Here is an 18,429-nt window from a genome sequence, read left to right as displayed (position 1 = left end):
GTTCGAAAAATACACAAATTACGATTAGATTTTAATGAAACAAAATATTTTCCGGTACTTATAAATATGAATAAATCATTTGGTTAATACAAATGTTATGGAAATTCCAAGTATTGCAAGATTAAATTAATTTTATAAACTTGCATTAACTACATTTAATCATGAAAAAAATAAATTTCACAATTTGGAAACTTCAGGTTTCGTTTTTTTTAAAATAAGTGAAAGTTCGCGACTCATTTTTCACAATTCTGAAGAATTCGCGACTCATGTTTTCACAAATAAGCGACCAACAGACTACTTGCAATACAACCAGTATAATGCGAAGATGGATCTGATTTAATGATGGTTCCCTCGTTGAACTTATGTTGGCTGTCGACTTTTAAAATATTGTGTCAGTAATAAATGTATGCTTCAGACTCTCATGCTTTTTTAAGAAATGACAGATGCACATGTGTATGTTTTTTTTTCTGTGTCTAAAATGTATCTTATTTATGTGACTATGTGCACATTTTTTTAAGAAATGAAATATTCAAGTGTGTCTTATTTATATCTTATCCATTTCTTAAATGTGTCTTATTTATGTAAGACTAAACGTTCAATGGCACGCACACTTAACACGAGTATAAAACATCATGTGTATTATTATAATTATTTTTACAAATTATGTACAATTTGTATATGTTTTACATTGTTTTTTTGTTGTTTTTACTCAACCAGGTTGAAATAATAAAACATTGTAATATATAAAGCAAAATTCTACATTAAATAGAGAAATATCGTATTTTTTGTTAAGTGTATGTGCTTGACATATTTATAAAATAGCATTTTTTTATCCCCCGCCAAAGGCGGAGGGATATTGTTTTGGCGTCGTCCGGCCGTCTGTCCGTCCGGCACTTTTGTGTCCGGAGCCATATCTTGGAAGTGCTTTGGCAGATTTCATTGAAACTTCGTATGAGTATATATTTGCATAAGAGGATGATGCACGCCAATGGCATTGTACACCATCTGTTAAAAACAGAGTTATGGCCCTTTGTATCTCGAAAAAATGCTTTTGACTATAGGCACTTTTGTGTCCGGAGCCATATCTTGCAAGTGCTTTTGCGGATTTCATTGAAACTTGGTATGAGTCTATATATGCATAAGAAGATGATGCACGCCCAATGGCATTGTACACCATCTGTTAAAAACAGAGTTATGGCCCTTTGTATCTTGAAAAAATGCTTTTTACTATAGGCACTTTTGTGTCCGGAGCCATATCTTGGAAGTGCTTTGGCGGATTTCATTGAAACTTGGTATGAGTATATATCCCCTGCCAGAAGCGGAGGGATATTGTTTTGGCACTGTCCGTCCGGCTGTCCTTCCGTCCGTCACTTTTATGTCCGGAGCCATATCTTGGAAGTGTTTTTGCGGATTTCATTGAAACTTGGTATGAGTATATATATATATGGATAAAAGGATGATGCATGCCAAATGGCATTGTACACCGTCTGATAATAACAGAGTTATTCCCCTTTGTATCTTCAAATAAATGCTTTTTTAGTGTCAAATATAACACTTTTGTGTCCAGAAGTCTATAGGGTTTGGATATCTAATTAACGAATTTCATTGTTTATAATACAATCAGAATTTGACCTTTAATTTGATGCAATCCACAGTTTTAGCGGCCAAGCACAGTATTCTGCGCTCGGCCACTGATGGTGTATTGTAACATATATACACTTATGATAAGAAACAGTAGCAGATGAAGGCATCATGTTGATAAGAAGATCTGATGTCTTTTTTGAACGCGAATAACATTACCAACTAAAAATGTTTTGAAATTATCAATTTGCCAAGAATAATTGCATTACATTATTCATCTATCAGTGACACTAAAATGCTCTTTTTAAAGGCAAAAGTATCAAAATGTTGGCAGAAATAAACAGTTTGGTTGTTTTTGTAATACTTAACTTCACGCTCTAATTGGTGGTATTAAATAAATAACTATGTAAATAAATCGTAAGCAGTAAATAATGAACAATTTTATATCATTAATCTACCCGTTTATACAATATATAATCATATCATATTATATATGTGTACTGTGCTCGGTACTTACCGAAAAGAAAGGCGCAACTTCAAAAACGTCTTTCTCGTACACAAACTGGAGCGTATACCGGCAATATCAACATCATGTCAAAAGTAGCAATAACAGGTGGAGTTACCGCGACTTAGCGGCCTAAGCTGCCAATCTACCTACCCAGGGTTTTCATATTGGTGTAAACACGGACGTAGGTATATGTCCATTGTTGAAATTATTTGGAAATTGTAGAAACTTAAGAGGATTTTGCTCTTTTCTTAGAAACCAGTTCATTAATTTCGAGAGGAAAAGATACTACTTATAACAATATCCATTTTGAACCCAAATATTATTATAATTCTGGAGAAAACAAGATTAAATTAACTGCAAAATTTTAGAAATGTGTCCTCATTTATCCGTATTACTGTATGGGAAATAACAAAACCGTATACTTTGTTAGTTGATACAGCAAATATAAACTATAAAAATTTAACTATAAAACAAAAACAGTATGTGTTAGCATGGAAAGTGGTAGCACGGACAGTGTTTATCGTTCCCGGTGGTAGATCTTGTCATCTTATCAATCAATAAATCAATGATACTGCACTCGATTTTGCCCGCAGAACGGCCGCATTTAGCGCCGCAGAATGGCCGCAGTGGCCGCAGAATAGTGATGTCCATGTTATTTTACACTAAATCAAATGCTAATGCTGCCCTAGAGAATAGCAGTTTTCCCGTCTTTGCTTTATTTTAGAATGTGCAAGCCTAGTTTTAATTTAAATATGAACATGGCTTCTTTTGGACATTGGAATAAAAAATATATTTCTTGCAACTTCTAAGAAAATCTCATTTACCCGAACGCAAACATCCCCAGGTGTTTGCAGTGAGATTTCAACAAAAGCACAGTACTTAAGGGGTGTTGCTGCAGTTTTGCTGATTTTTTTTCCACCAAATAGATTTTGTTCAAAATTTATATTCAAGTACTATATACAAATACTATATGAAAAATGAAATAAAAATATAGGGTCACCAGCCTTGTTTTGATTTTATTCACCATTTTATAACATGTTCTTTTTCATTTAAACTGGAAAATCTCTAATTGCCTCAAACTAATAAATAACCTATGAAATAGACAACATATAGATGTTATATAAGCAGAGATACATAAAATACCATTTAATTAAACAACACAATGCCAAAAAAATGTAGAACACAATTTGCATTAAAAAAAAAAGGTTAATTTTTATGTCACCCTAAAAAACATCAATTTTTTACAATTTTTATTACCAAAATGTAATTTAAAAAAATTGTGTCGAATAGAATTCTGCAAAACAGCTCAAATATGTTCATCTACAATACCATCACAAACACACAGCATACCAAAACAAACACACAGAATACCATCACAAACACACAGCATACCAAAACAAACAAACAGCATACTATGGCAAGCACACAGCATATTATTATAGGCACACATCATATTATTTAAAAGTGAGGATTTTAGTTTTAGTGATTATATAGTCTTGAATACTGATGATAAAATGTTGCTTATTCATAGATAAATACATGTAATAGATGGAATTAGAAAATAATTGAATTTTGATGTGGCAAATTGTTGAAAAAAATCAACTTTGATTCTAACTTGAATCAATCATATTTTTGTTTCATGAATATAGAGTAGTATGATTTGTGTTATTGATTTTGTTGTTATTCTTGGATAAAAATATAAATAAACAAGCACATTTGTTAAATTGATATCACCCGCCAAATGCTTGCAACGCCAAATTCTGTAAACAACTATTGCTTTAGATTCATTCATTGATACACTTAAATAAAGGTTCAATGAAATCCAAAAAGCAGTTAAAATACCAATATAAACATGTATTTTTATGTAAAAAGTGGCCATAACTCCATTATTGACTAATTGTTTGAGTGACAATTTGACCTTTACCATCCTCTTATCAATATGTACTGTTTGAATGAAATCTGCACAAGCAGTTCCAAGATTTCGCTCCAAACACAAAATTGTGCGTATTTTCAAGTAAAAAAATGCAATTACTCTGTTATGTGCAAATAGATTGCAACAGCATTTGACGCACATCATGATGCACGCAAAATGGCATTGTAAACCATCTGTTAATAACGGAGTTATGGCCCTTTGTATCTTGAAAAAATGCTTTTTTTGTGTGTCCAGAGCCATATCTTGGAAGTGCTTAGACGTATTTCATTGAAACTTGGTATGGGTATGTATATCAATGAGAGGATGATGCACGCCAAATGTCGTTGTAAATCATCTTATAATAAGGGAGTTAAGGCCCTTTGTATTTTGAAAAAATGCTTTTTTAGTGTCAAATATAACGCTTTTGTGTCCAGAAGCATATTGGCGGGGGATATAAAGTCAACGAATTTGCTTGTTAAATGTTAAATCTTATTGAAACTTGGTCAGAATGTTCATCTTGTCATTATAAAGGCTATGTCTGAATTAGAGTCAATTGTGGTCAAAAGCTAGATCACCTAGTAATGTCTTCAACAATTTGTGTCCATTAATTTCAATCTTATTTAATTGAGCTATTCAAACATTTGAAAAAAAAAACTCAACACAAAACGATTTGGAACATTTTTTAGCTCGACTATTATATATGAAATATATACAGTGGAGCTATCCTACTCACCCCGGCGTAGGAGTTGCCATTGGCGTTTGCGATGGGGTTTGCGTGAGCGTACAAATGTTAAAGTTTGCGTATTACCAAAATATTTTAAATGTCCCTTGACATATTGCTTTCATATTTTGCACTTCTTTACCAACATGACCCCAACCTATAAACAAGAGCAGACAACTCTATCAAGCATTTTGTAATGATTATGGCCCCTTTTCAACTTAGAATATGCAGCAAATGTTAAAGTTTGCGTACTACCCCAAATATTTTCAATGTCCTTTGACATATTGCTTTTCATATTTTGCATACTTGTTTACCAACATGACCCCAACCTATAAACAAGAGCAGACAACTGTATCAAGCATTTTGACAGAATTATTGCCCCTTTTATACTTAGAATATGCATATTATTGATAAATCTATGTTAAAGTTTGCGTACTTCCCTTAATATTTCCTTTGTCCATTGACATATTGCTTTTATATTTTGCATACTTGTTTACCAACATGACCCCAACCTATAAACAAGAGCAAACAACTGTATCAAGCATTTTGACAGAATTATGGTCGATTTTATACTTAGATAATTGAACATTTTGCTTAAATTGCCATAATTTCTTTATTTATGATCAGATTTTATTAATACTTTGACAAAACAACACTTACCTGAATACCACAATGAATTCCACCCAAACAATACCCCACGCCCCAACCCAGAATCCCTGCCCCCCCCACCCCCCCAAAACAATTTTTATTTTTTTCATTTTTTTATTTTTGAAAGATCATCTAATAAATGACCACACCCCACATTATACCCCCCCCTCTCACCCCCCCTACCCCCCCCCCCCCAATTTCTTTTTTCCTTTTTTTAGTTTTGAAAGATTGTCTAATAAATGAATGACCACACCCCACATTATATATCCCTCTCAATCCCCCTTACCCCCCTTCCCCCCCCCCCAACTTTTTTTTTCCTTTCTTTATTTTTGAAATATTGTCTAATAAATTATTGAATATGAACCAATTTCCCATGATGGCTTACGTTATACTGTCAAGCACTCGAATAGTCGAGCGCGCTGTCCTCTGACAGCTCTTGTTTTATTCTATGATTCATGATTTCAAAGTAGTGTTTGGTATTTACTGTGAAACCATTTATTTTCGTCAGCACGAAATTTCGTCCTTTTTAAAAAAATGACTATTTCGTCAGCACTTGAATTCATCCATTTATGGTTTTGCAAAAAAAAAAGCGTCCGATTTGTTTGTAATGTTTGTAATACATGTAATACGCGGTTGCGAAAAAATCGTGCTGGGGAAAGAGGGGTGACACTGTCACTTGCAGGAGGTGGGCCTTAGTTTTTTTTTGTTTGGCATATGCCAATTAACAAGTCTGTTATTTCAGGTGATAGTAACTGTCCCTTATTATTTTATGTCATTGACACGTTCTTTGTTATGATTAGTGGATAAGTGGGACTGAATAACCGTTAACGAGTTATAAAAAAACAACAAAGGACGGGTTTTTATGTATATGTACAAAAATAGTAGATGCAGTTAAAACCAAACAACCAAACACAAATCAATATGTTCTTTATTAATTTGTAATAAAAGCGCAGAATATATTTCAGTCAGGTGTTGATCACACATCGTCCTATTTTATGCCCCCCTCGAAGAAGAGGGGGTATATTGCTTTGCTCATGTCGATCTGTCGGTCGGTCGGTCCACCAGGTGGTTTCCGGATGATAACTCAACAAAGCTTGGGCCTAGGATCATGAAACTTCATAGGTAGATTGATCATGACTCGCAGATGACCCCTATTGATTTTGAGGTCACTAGGTCAAAGGTCAAGGTCATGGTGACCTGGAATAGTTAAATGGTTTCCGGATGATAACTCAAGAACGCATACGCCTAGGATCATGAAACTTCATAGGTAGATTGATCATGACTCGCAGATGACCCCTATTGATTTTGAGGTCACTAGGTCAAAGGTCAAGGTCATGGTGACCCGAAATAGTAAAATGGTTTCCGGATGATAACTCAAGAATGCATACGCCTAGGATCATGAAACTTCATCGTAAGATAGATCATGACTCGCAGATGACCCCTATTTATTTTTTTAGGTCACTAGGTCAAAGGTCAAGGTCACAGTGACCCGAAATAGTAAAATGGTTTCCAGATGATAACTCAAGAATGCATACGTCTAGGATCATGAAACTTCATAGGTAGATTGATCATGACTCGCAGATGTCCCCTATTGATTTTGAGGTCACTAGGTCAAATGTCAAGGTCACAGTTACCCGAAGTAGTAAAATGGTTTCCGGATGATAACTCAAGAACGCATACGCCTAGGATCATGAAACTCCATGGTTAGATAGATCATGACTCGCAGATGACCCTATTGATTTTTAGGTCACTATGTCAAAGGTCAAGGTCACGGTGACCCAAAATAGTAAAATGGTTTTTGGGTGATAACTCAAGAACGAATACGCCTAGGATCATGAAACTTCATAGGTAGATTGATCATGACTTGCAGATGACCCCTATTGATTTTGAGGTCATGAGGTCAAAGATCAAGGTCACGGTGACCCGAAATAGTAAAATGGTTTTCGGATGATAACTCAAGAACGCATACGCCTAGGATCATGAAACTTCATGGGTAGATTGATCATGACTCGCAGATGAGCCCTATTAATTTTGAGGTCAAAGGTCAAGGTCACAGTGACCCGAAATAGTTAAATGGTTTCCGGATGATAACTCCAGAACGCTTACGCCTAGGATCATGAAACTTCATAGGTACATTGATCATGACTCGCAGATGACCCATATTGATTTTCAGGTCACTAGGTCAAAGGTCAAGGTCACAGTGACAAAAAACGTATTCACACAATGGCTGCCACTACAACGGACAGCCCATATGGGGGGCATGCATGTTTTACAAACAGCCCATGTTTAATTGCGTTTAATAGTATTGTCTTTAATCCGGATTTTCGCGCGTTGGCTGTGTAATCTGCAACACCCCTGAAAAACACAATACACACAATGGGTAATAAATTTGTTAACAATTAGTGCTAATCAACACTATTCTACCTAAACGAAGTCGACGCATTCGATACAGCCTTATTGCATTCTCGTTTTACAGGAAATGTCAGTTGTCAGTACACTGTATAATGTACACCCCTTTGTGTCAAAACCGGATTTAACTTGAGTGTGAATAGTCGACTGTTTCATGTTCTTTGTATCAATACCATCTGGGTATCTGTACTATAAGTATACCAGTCTACAAACAAGGTGCGCGCTTCCGCATATGGGTATTCGGACGTTAAAAAAATTGACCTACGGTTTAGCGTTCATGCCGTCGAACGCATTTAGCAATATAACTCATTTTTTTCACTATTTCTTTACTTGCAAAAAATACTAGTGGCTTATAACTTACCTTGCAATTTTTACTCGCATTTTGCGAGTGTGCAAGTGTTAATTTTGAGCCCTGTGTATATGCGTGGATTACGCTGGATTTAAATGCCTCATGCATATGGTAATTCAGTCTTATTTGTTTCAAATATGTGACATGATCGTTCGTTAGGATCTTGAATTCGTCCATTGGTCGAAGGACGAAAAAGACGAAAATTAATGTCTGACAAATAATAATGGTTTCACAGTAATAAAGAATATAAATAGATACAGGTATGAATTTTTGCAAAAACCTGCTTATCTTTTAGGTGCACTTTTTTGCCCTAACAGATGGTCTTCTTAGTACGTAGAGAACAAAATGAATTTCTTTACAAATAATTTTACTTACAAAAATCAGATGCATTATTTCATTTATTTTTGTTTTTGTATATTCACAGTTGATGTACTGAAGACAGATTGGTCAGCCAGTGAAAGATGTTCTGTGGATATTGAGAATAAATGGAATTCTAGCCAGACACAGGACATCTAGTTACCTCGTTTCCTGTCCATGTGGAAGTGATTGTAAGTGTTATAGTTTCTATTGAGCAGCAGAATTAATAATTGAACTGAAATCAGATCCTGGAAATCTACTGACAAGATCCAAATTGTCATGGTGACATTGACTGCTTGGAATAGTTGTCTATAGAGTAATGGTAACAGAACTTAAGTAAAACACTATACAGACCTCCATCATGTCTTGGTGGAAGTGACTGAGGTTGGAATAGTTGTCAAGTGAGCAGCAGGAATTGAACTCAAGTCAGCCACTGGACCTGTACTGACCTCCAACTTGTTGAGGTGGAAGTGACTGCGGCTGGGATAGTTGTCAAGTCAAGAATTACAAGCCAAGTCTTGTCAGGTAAGATAAACTATATTTCAATAACAGCTACAGCCTCAGTGGCATGCAGCCCAATCACAGATTATGAACTGTGGTTGAAGTTCTAAGGTATGGGATATTGGGATCAGTCATTGTCTGCTGTTAAATGTGTGTTGCCTGTCATTTCACTTTTGGCTCTTGACATCTTCCTTTAAACCACAGGAAAATATGTACATGTCTTTGCAGTCTTCCAGAAGATGCAGAAATCCATATTTGATACTGTGTGTTGAAAATTTGTGTTGAACATTGAAGTTTAAGACAATTATTTATTAATTCCAGATAATAGCAAGTTGTTCTAAGCAATTCATTATCAAGCCTGTTATGTATCACCAGTATTAATGTGGTCAAATTATTTTGAATGAGTATTTCATAAATTCCATATATTTACCTCAAACATCATGTTTATGACTTTAGTTCATGTCTAAAAGTATATTCAGTATAATAAAGACATTAAGAACTTCTACAATTCCATGAAGTGAAATTAAGTAATAATTCCTGGATAAACAGAGAAGTTTGGTAAAAAAATTAATTTTGAGTTATCTCCCTTGGACTGGTATTACTCGTATATGTCACTCCATTATCAAATGATCCAACAAGGGAGGTCACATTTGGGTTGTTTACCAAAAGTGGTTCTTTATTATTTCACTTTACATGAGTCTAACTAACTTTAAGAGCTCTTTTCTAGTTGGATTAAAAAGTCTGAAATCACCCACTCCAGAAAGTCGAAACACTTATCTGACAGAACATTCAATTCCATGCTACATGCAAGCTATTTACATCACAAAAATTGTAAACCAAAAAGATTGGAATATTTGTTTTCACGGTTATAGACAGTGTTCCTGATTGAAATCAACGTGCTATTGCTTAAAAATCATTTATTTATTGGTATACACAAGAAATGTCATTATGTGGTAGAATATTTGCAGAAATAAGAATTTTGAAAACATTTTGTGCCTGTCAACATTTTCCGATTGGTTTCGGAAGTTGCCGATCGTATTTATATACACTGTATTGATAGACATAGGCAAAAGGACAGAATATCCTTCATATTTCAAGTGTGTCGGTCTTAATATTGTCACTTTATTAAATGAGAAGCAAAATCATACATCAGGCCATGAAGAATTTTTCCAGAGCCACTCACCCTGCAGGGCGAGTAGGTCTGACAATCCACTCGCCCTTCACTTTAATCTACTCGTCCTGCAGAAAAAAATATATATCTATATTTATAGTTATGATCAACCAGAACCTTTTAACCTACATTGTACGTAACATAGTGACACTAAACTGAAAACAAATTAACTATACTATCTGATGGATTTTATTTGCTTTCCTTAAGTTTTGTGCACCTGTTTCCTTTTCTCAATACTTTCCGCTTCTCGTTTTGATGACCTTTCTTTCTGTTCCCTGTCTCCACCACCTTGCAGATATTTATGCCCCCCTTCGAAGAAGAGGGGGTATATTGCTTTGCTCATGTCGGTCTGTCGGTCGGTCGGTCGGTCTGTCCGTCCACCAGGTGGTTGTCAGACGATAACTCAAGAACGCTTGGGCCTAGGATCATGAAACTTCATAGATACATTGATCATGACTCGCAGATGACCCCTATTGATTTTTAGGTCACTAGGTCAAAGGTCAAGGTCACGGTGACCCGAAATAATAAAATGGTTTTTGAATGATAACTCAAGAACACATACGCCTAGGATCATGAAACTTCATGGGTAGATTGATCATGACTCGAAGATGACCCCTATTGATTTTGAGGTCACAAGGTCAAAGGTCAAGGTCACGGTGACCCGAAATAGTAAAATGGTTTCCGGATGATAACTCAAGAATGCAAACGCCTAGGATCATGAAACTTCAATGGTAGATTGATCATGACTCGCAGATGACCCCTATTGATTTTGAGGTCACTAGGTCAAAGGTCAAGGTCACGGTGACCCGAAATAGTAAAATGGTTTTCGGATGATAACTCAAGAACGCATATGCCAAAGATCATGAAACTTGATAGGTAGATTGATCATGACTTGCAGATGACCCCTATTGATTTTGAGGTCACAAGGTCAAAGGTCAAGGTCACGGTGACCCGAAATAGTAAAATGGTGTCCGGATGATAACTCAAGAATGCTTATGGCTAGGAGCATGAAACTTCATAGGTACATTGATTTTCAGGTCACCAGGTCAAAGGTCAAGGTCACAGTGACAAAAAACATATTCACACAATGGCTCTCACTACAACGGAGAGCCCATATGGGGGGCATGCATGTTTTACAAACAGCCCTTGTTTAAAATAGAACCCTTTTCCATGCCGAGTTTTAATATTTAAGACGAACTTTTACTGAAAGACACGCTAGATTGACAAATGGTTACAATATGGTAAATTTTGGCTAAGGCTTCTGATCACGAATTATTCTGTTTATTAATAATTATTTTTCTGTTTATTTTTAATTAAATATAAGAAGTAATATAATTAACCAGTTATGTACAAATGTATTTTTTTTTATTGATATTTACATTACAATGAAATTTTATTCTTCACGGAATGACCAATATATTAAACTGTTTTTGTCACTTTTAATCGATTAGCTAAGATCACTGGTACCTACGAAAAGAGGGCAGCAGATTACGAGAATTATTTTTCCTGTGCCTGTGACGTCATTTTTCATTGTCAAAACGAAAGTGCAGTTTCTTTGTGTACTAAATCAATTTTTTTTTCGTTAAAAAAATGTTCGCAATTTGTATCGATGTGGCAGGAGTTCTGGAACTGAATTAATATTTCTCAACTTGAAAAAAAAAGCACTCGCCCGATCGGTCGAGTATTTAACAAACTTTACTCGCCCGACCGTCAACTTCACTCGCATATGCGAGCGGTCGAGTGGATTCTTCAATGCCTGTACATGTATCAACCCGTTATAGTCAGTAACATTAAAATATTTGGGTGCAGTCATTTGTTTTCTGTAAACCGCAACATGCTGTTTTTCGGTAATTTTCGTAACCATTGGACATTTCACATCACAAGTTTTCGTATAAAAGCATATGTTTTCCTTCAAATATTCTACAACTTTCTTGGTGTATGCGCGTACGTTAATGATTTAAAAGTAATATTACCATGATTTTGGTCAGGAAGTCTTTATATAATTGCTTAAAAAGACGCCACAATTTTAGTGCATACAATATTTGAACCCCCAGGCCCTACATATTTCATGTTATTCTTTTTTCGATAGTTCCATAAATTCCTATAACTTCGACCACCCACTTATTTTGGACATTATGCCACATACATGTATCTGATTAATCTTGAGTTATTTCTTTGTATTTAAAAATGCTTTCACATAATTTATTTTTTTGTTAACAAAATATTAATATTATATATAGATTGGAAAAAAGGCCTTTGTTTAAGATTTAGCTAAATTTGCTACACATGTAAAATAAAATGCCAATAATTTTTAGAATATTCACTTTAAATCAGTACGTTTTTATTTATTAGTCTTAAACATTATTGATTTATTAAAAAAATATTACAAACATTAAATGTTTTCCTAAAAAAAAAATGAAATAACAGATTGATTGGAACATAGGAACTAATCACTGGGTTGCTAGGGTGCCATCCTAGGATTGTGATGTTACTATTAGGAAGTACATGATATGTCAATTACTTTGCCTTTATTTTGTTGTTTAGACATGGAGTGTTTAATGAAATGTTTTACTTTTCTTGAACATGTTTTTATTCAGTATAAAAAGTCAATGAACTCTGCATTGTTGCTGAATATACAATGCACTTGAAAATAGGCTTTATGCTGATTGAAATTAAAAACAAAAAAACAACTTAAGCATCAGTATCTGTTCTTGCTGAGCAAAAGTGGCATTTATTGTTAGTGAAGAAGATACATTTTCAAGAATAAACATCAGAACTATAAATGTTTTTTAGAATGTGAGCATTTTATCCAGTAATCTCATAGTACCAGTTTTTGGATAGAAATCCAATAGCATTATTAAAAAGTTTGCAATCCCTTGTTCCGAAATAAAAATCATTAACAAATATGCGGGGTAATTCATTTTAACAAACAGAAAACAGGGTTCGCACAGGGCTTGAAAAGTGCTTGAAAACGAGTCCAAGGCTTGAAAAGCCCTTGAACAAAGGGTGGCCTTGAAAAAGTGCTTGAAAAGTGCTTATTTCATGTAAAAAAGCCTTGAAAATGTGTATTTCTGCTCAAAATTACTTTAACCATCATTTTAATTATAAATTTTAATCGTTCTTAAGGGAAATATTACGAAAATTTATCATAAATTCCTTCGCGCAAAAAGATTACGAAATATTATGTTCGTATACTATTGAGTACAAAACGTTATGTGTACACGTCACAGATTATGTGTACTACGTCAGACGCTCTTCATTGTGTTCTGTTTTCGCGAGCGAAAACGCAGCGATGGGGAAGTGTCGTTTTAAACCAGGGAGGTTAAGTGAATATTCCTGGATACAGAAAACAAATGACATTCGTAAAGCACATTGTCGGGTCCGTATGAAGACCATTGATGTCGGGGGAATGGGGGAAAGCGCTTTGAAAAGCCACGAGAAAGGGGAAACACATAAAGAAAACATGAAATTGAGAAGCAAACAGGGTTCCTGCGATGTGTTTTTTGTGAAACAGGAAGGTGCTATAGTTAAAACCGACATAAACAACAACAGCCCATCTGTGTCAAACCAGGAAGGTACATCCGCAGAGAGTGTGCAGATAGAAGATAATCAAATTCCAGGATCTTCGCAATCATCAGCAGCAGTATCAAACTCGCAGACATCAATAGACAAATTCGTTTCAAAAAATAATATGTTGAAAGCGGAAATATTGTGGGTATTGCATACAGTTTGCACACATCAATCATTCAATTCCAATAAAAACATTACAAAGTTATTTCAGGTTATGTTCCCTGACAGTACCATAGCAAAGAAATTTTCTTGCGGAGACCGCAAGACAGCATATGTTGCTGTTTTTGGGCTAGCTGAACATTTTAAAACTTTACTTGATAGTTCCATAAGTGGACCATACTCAGTGTCTTTTGATGAAAGTCTAAACAAGAAAGACCAATCCAAGCAAATGGACATCCATGTTCGGTTCTGGGACGGAAGTCAAGTCGTTACAAGATACTACACTTCCGAGTTTCTTGGTATGCTTTTGTGCAATTAATACTGTTCTCTATAATATGGTTGATAAGCATGATAAATTCTTGAAATCTAAGTTATTTATATTATATTGTGTTGTCTATTCAGTATGGCCATTTAGATGCATAAAATTCATCATGTGTCATGATTATTATTTATCAATGATTGCCTTAATGGTATAATTATTTTGATAACAAACAAGAATTGTATTCTTGAGCAATGAAAATACCAAACTGATGTGCCAGAAGAAGAGAATAGTCATTTTCTGGTCGCACAATCGTTTTAATTATGTTTTGTTCCATTTTGTGTGTGAGCTAAACGTTTAAAATTCAAACAAAAAATATTGCAAAAATAAATGAGTATGTCCTGTGTTATACGCTTAGGCAAAATGTCAATTATTTCCTGGATTTATTTTCTTTAAAATTTGTGTACATATTTTTTAGGTCATGCCACAGCCACTGATATGTTAGACCATTTCTGCAAGGCTGTGTTGTATTCCCTCAAGCCGGCTGATATGATTCAGGTTTCCATGGATGGTCCAAATGTAAATTGGAAGTTCTATGATCTGCTTACGGAAAAATTAACCCATGAACATCAAACAAAGCTAGTGAATGTCGGGTCATGCGGACTTCATACGGTCCATAATAGCTTTAAGGCGGGAGCTGATGCAACAGGTTTGCAACTTAATGCAATAAAAATAATTAAAATAAAATGCTTTATCTTTTTCTAAATATATATGTTTATTTAGTATGCAGCTTTAATTTAAAAATATGATTAATAAGTTAATTTTTCAAACTATTATTTCCATGGTTGATGTGCATTCAAATTTCTGCTCAGCTGCAAGTTGTTGTTCCAGTATTTTTTTAAAACTTCACTATTATCATTTGATCTTTGAATATCTTGTGTATTTAAGGGTGGAAAATTGGTGATATCCTTACGAGCTTGTACTACCTCTTCAAAAACACACCAGCCAGGAGAGAGGACTTTACTAAGGTGAGGGGAAAGTACTGTGAGTTAACTGTCTGCTGCATGTTTTGAAATATAGGCAGATTACAGTATATTCACTGTCTTCGGAGACTTTGCTTCTTTATCATGTGAAGGAATATTTATATAACTGATGTTGAGACACAATGACATAGTTTCTTAGATTATATCTGGGGAAAAAATTACGATAACAAAGTACCACAACTGTCAAAATAATGAGGTTGCCCTCGCAACACAACGAAATGTGGCCAGAACGGTTTGATTGCTCTTGGTCAAACATTAGCAAACCTTAGGCCCTTGAAGTTCTAGGTTCAACTTTAGTTCAGGGTAATTTGACCAGAACAACTTAAAACTTTATAAGTCATTATTCAATACAAGAGCTAACAAACTCTGGCTTTGCCTTTTTTATGATTTTCATGTTTAACTTTTGTACAAATTATTTCCAGATAACTGGAAGCACACAGTTTCCCTTGAAGTTTGCAAATCATCGGTGGTTGGAAAATGTTCCGGTGACTGAACGGGCCATATCACTGTGGGACAACATGCAGCAGTATATTCAGGAGACAGAGAAGTCAAAAGCACCAACCTGCAAGTCGTACGAAGTCATTAGGACAGCAGTGAAAGATCCACTGATTATCGCTAAATTGCATGTTTTCAAGTCTGTGGCTAAGTTGTTGGACCCATTCCTCTCTGACTTTCAAACTGAAGCTCCTATGGCCATCTTCTTGGGTACTAGCTTAGCAGAAACTATCATCAGCATTTTGAGACGGTTCATCAAACCTGACATTATGGAGACAATTACCTCATCCAATTTGGGTAATGAAATAGACCCATCTGATAAGACACTGCATGTTACATACAGTAAAGTTGAAATTGGCTTTCAGGCAGAAAAAGCTTTGAAGGATGCTCAGCCTAAAACCTCTGAAAAGCAAAGAATGGAGTTTCGTATGAGTGCGAAAGACTTCCTGGAAAAAACTTCTCAGAAAATTCTGGAGAAATCTCCAGTTAAGTACTCTCTGGTGAGAAACCTTTCCTCACTGGACCCAAGAATGATGGCTGGAAAACCTGAAAAGTGTAGGAAACAGTTCAAAAGGTTAGTTCACCATTTGAACAGTCTGCATAAGGTTAATGATGATGATTGTGACAAAGTGTATGAGGAATACAATAAACTTATTGATAGAATTCCATTGATAGGTGTGAAAACATTCTCTGAATTTGATCTTAAAAAGGATCGGTTGGATGCATTCTATGCAAAGATACTGACAAATGACTTTGGACATCTGAAAAATGTGGTATGTCTTATACTTGTACTCTGCCATGGTCAGTCCGATGTTGAAAGGGGATTTTCTGTAAATAAAGAGTTGGTGGTAGAAAATCTTGCGAAGGAAACTTTAATTGGACAAAGAATCATATGCGATTATGTTAAAACTGTTGGCGGTGTTATGAATGTTCCCATAACTAAGGATTTGCTGAAATCAGTTCAGTCTTCGAATGCTAAGTACAATGCACATTTGTCTGTAGAAAAAGAGAAAAAGTTGTCTGAAGAAAAGAAATTAAAAAGGAAACTAGAAACTGAAGAACTTAACAAACTGAAAGACAAAAAAGCAAAACTTGAAAATGATGTGGTCATGTTGGAGGTGAAAACTGAAAAACTTATGGAGAAAGCTGAAGCAACTAGAAATTTTGCTTTTGTCACAGAAAGCAATATTTTAAGGATGGGTTGTAAGGATAAGAGGAGACAGCTGGAAGAACTGGAAAAGGAAATCAAATCTGTGAAAGACAAAATGTTAGAGTAACTAATTTCTATTTAGATGAAATGAACTAGTCATTTTGATGTGAGCATAGAGAGAGACAATGTGTTTGTTCGTAAGAACTTTAAAAAGTAAATACATATGTGAGACTCATTGAGTTAAGGATGGATCATGTATGTGTATAATTATAAGTAGAAATAATATGTATGAGTTATTGTTAAATAAGTTTTATTTGTGTTTGAGCAAATAAATGATATTTACTGTGACAATCTGGCTTGAAAATGCATTTTTTTAAGGGAAACTAACGTACGGTTCTCGGCCTTGAAAATGGAAATTTGGCCTTGAAAAGTCCTTGAAAAGTGCTTGAATTTAAGTTTGAGATTTCTGTTTGAACCCTGGAAAATGCATTCTGAAACCCTTAATAGGAGTCCTGCAATCATTTGTAATCAATACCTTATGTTTTAAAAAATCATTGGTTCATGCTACCAATTGTAAAATATTGCAACCAATCCCTGAATAATGTAAATATGCCATGACGTTGGAATAACATATATCCCGATCAGACTAGACGATTTAATATACCCATTGTCTGTTAAAAAATAGTAACATAGGTTACAACTCAAATTTCTCACTTTGTTTAAACTTTTTATAATTTGTAAATTATCAACTGGTAGGATAGAAACATACATTTATGTTTGTTCTCCCTTTCTTCTGTTTGAATCACATTCTGAAGAAGTACATGTCTTTGAACTTAAGTAAACTACTTTATAATTGAAATATAGGAAATTAAAGCAAATTTTGTCGCAGAATTTTATTTTATTATGCCCCCCTTCGAAGAAGAGGGGGTATATTGCTTTGCTCATGTCGGTCTGTCGGTCGGTCGGTCCGTCCACCAGGTGGTTTCCGGATGATAACTCAAGAACACTTGGGCCTAGGATCATGAAACTTCATAGGTAGATTGATCATGACTCGCAGATGACCCCTATTGATTATCAGGTCACTAGGTCAAAGGTCAAGGTCACGGTCACAGTGACAAGAAACATATTCACACAATGGCTTCCACTACAACGGAGAGCCCATATGGGGGGCATGCATGTTTCACAAACAGCCCTTGTTTTGTATACTGTCTTGCTATACCATTCGACCCTAACATATTGACTGATTTTATTCATAAATGTAGCAATATTTGTATGTTTCTTATTGGCTTTTGTGGTCTTGTGCTTCATTTAAATAAAAAAGCCTGTGTGGTAAGAGTGGTACAATTGTGTAGTAAAATATAACACCCTGATGCCTGTGATGTTAATCAAGATTAAAGGTAGAGGTAAATATTACTCTAAGAGGGATTTGCAGGACTGTTATACACTTAGAAGCATGATGATGGTCATACATTGTTTAACCCCTAAGAAATGATCTACGTAAATTGATGTGGGGGCGGTAGCATAACAATGTGTTTGCTGCATACCGTAATAACTCTATGTTTTTGGACACTCTAAATTTTCGGACACCCCCTTTTT

General features: G+C 35.0%; 1 protein-coding gene and 1 long non-coding RNA gene across 2 annotated transcripts; both read left to right on the top strand.

The window, feature by feature from the left end:
• The first annotated feature begins 6,374 nt into the window (after positions 1 to 6,374).
• Positions 6,375 to 11,179, top strand: LOC127862920 (uncharacterized). The gene is made up of 3 exons (XR_008040854.1): positions 6,375 to 6,701; positions 7,283 to 7,363; positions 11,034 to 11,179. It is a non-coding gene; the product is annotated as an uncharacterized LOC127862920 (long non-coding RNA).
• A 2,247-nt stretch (positions 11,180 to 13,426) lies between these two features.
• Positions 13,427 to 17,184, top strand: LOC127862711 (uncharacterized). The gene is made up of 4 exons (XM_052401974.1): positions 13,427 to 14,185; positions 14,624 to 14,854; positions 15,094 to 15,173; positions 15,611 to 17,184. The coding sequence occupies exons 1-4, from the start codon at positions 13,450 to 13,452 to the stop codon at positions 16,958 to 16,960; spliced, it is 2,397 nt and encodes a 798-aa protein (XP_052257934.1). The 5' UTR covers positions 13,427 to 13,449; the 3' UTR covers positions 16,961 to 17,184.
• The last annotated feature ends 1,245 nt before the right edge of the window (positions 17,185 to 18,429 follow it).

Source organism: Dreissena polymorpha, chromosome 1 (assembly GCF_020536995.1).
Source record: "Dreissena polymorpha isolate Duluth1 chromosome 1, UMN_Dpol_1.0, whole genome shotgun sequence".
NCBI lineage: Eukaryota > Metazoa > Mollusca > Bivalvia > Myida > Dreissenidae > Dreissena > Dreissena polymorpha.
Note: the sequence above shows the minus strand (reverse complement) of the source record. Positions and strands in the feature narration are given on the sequence as shown.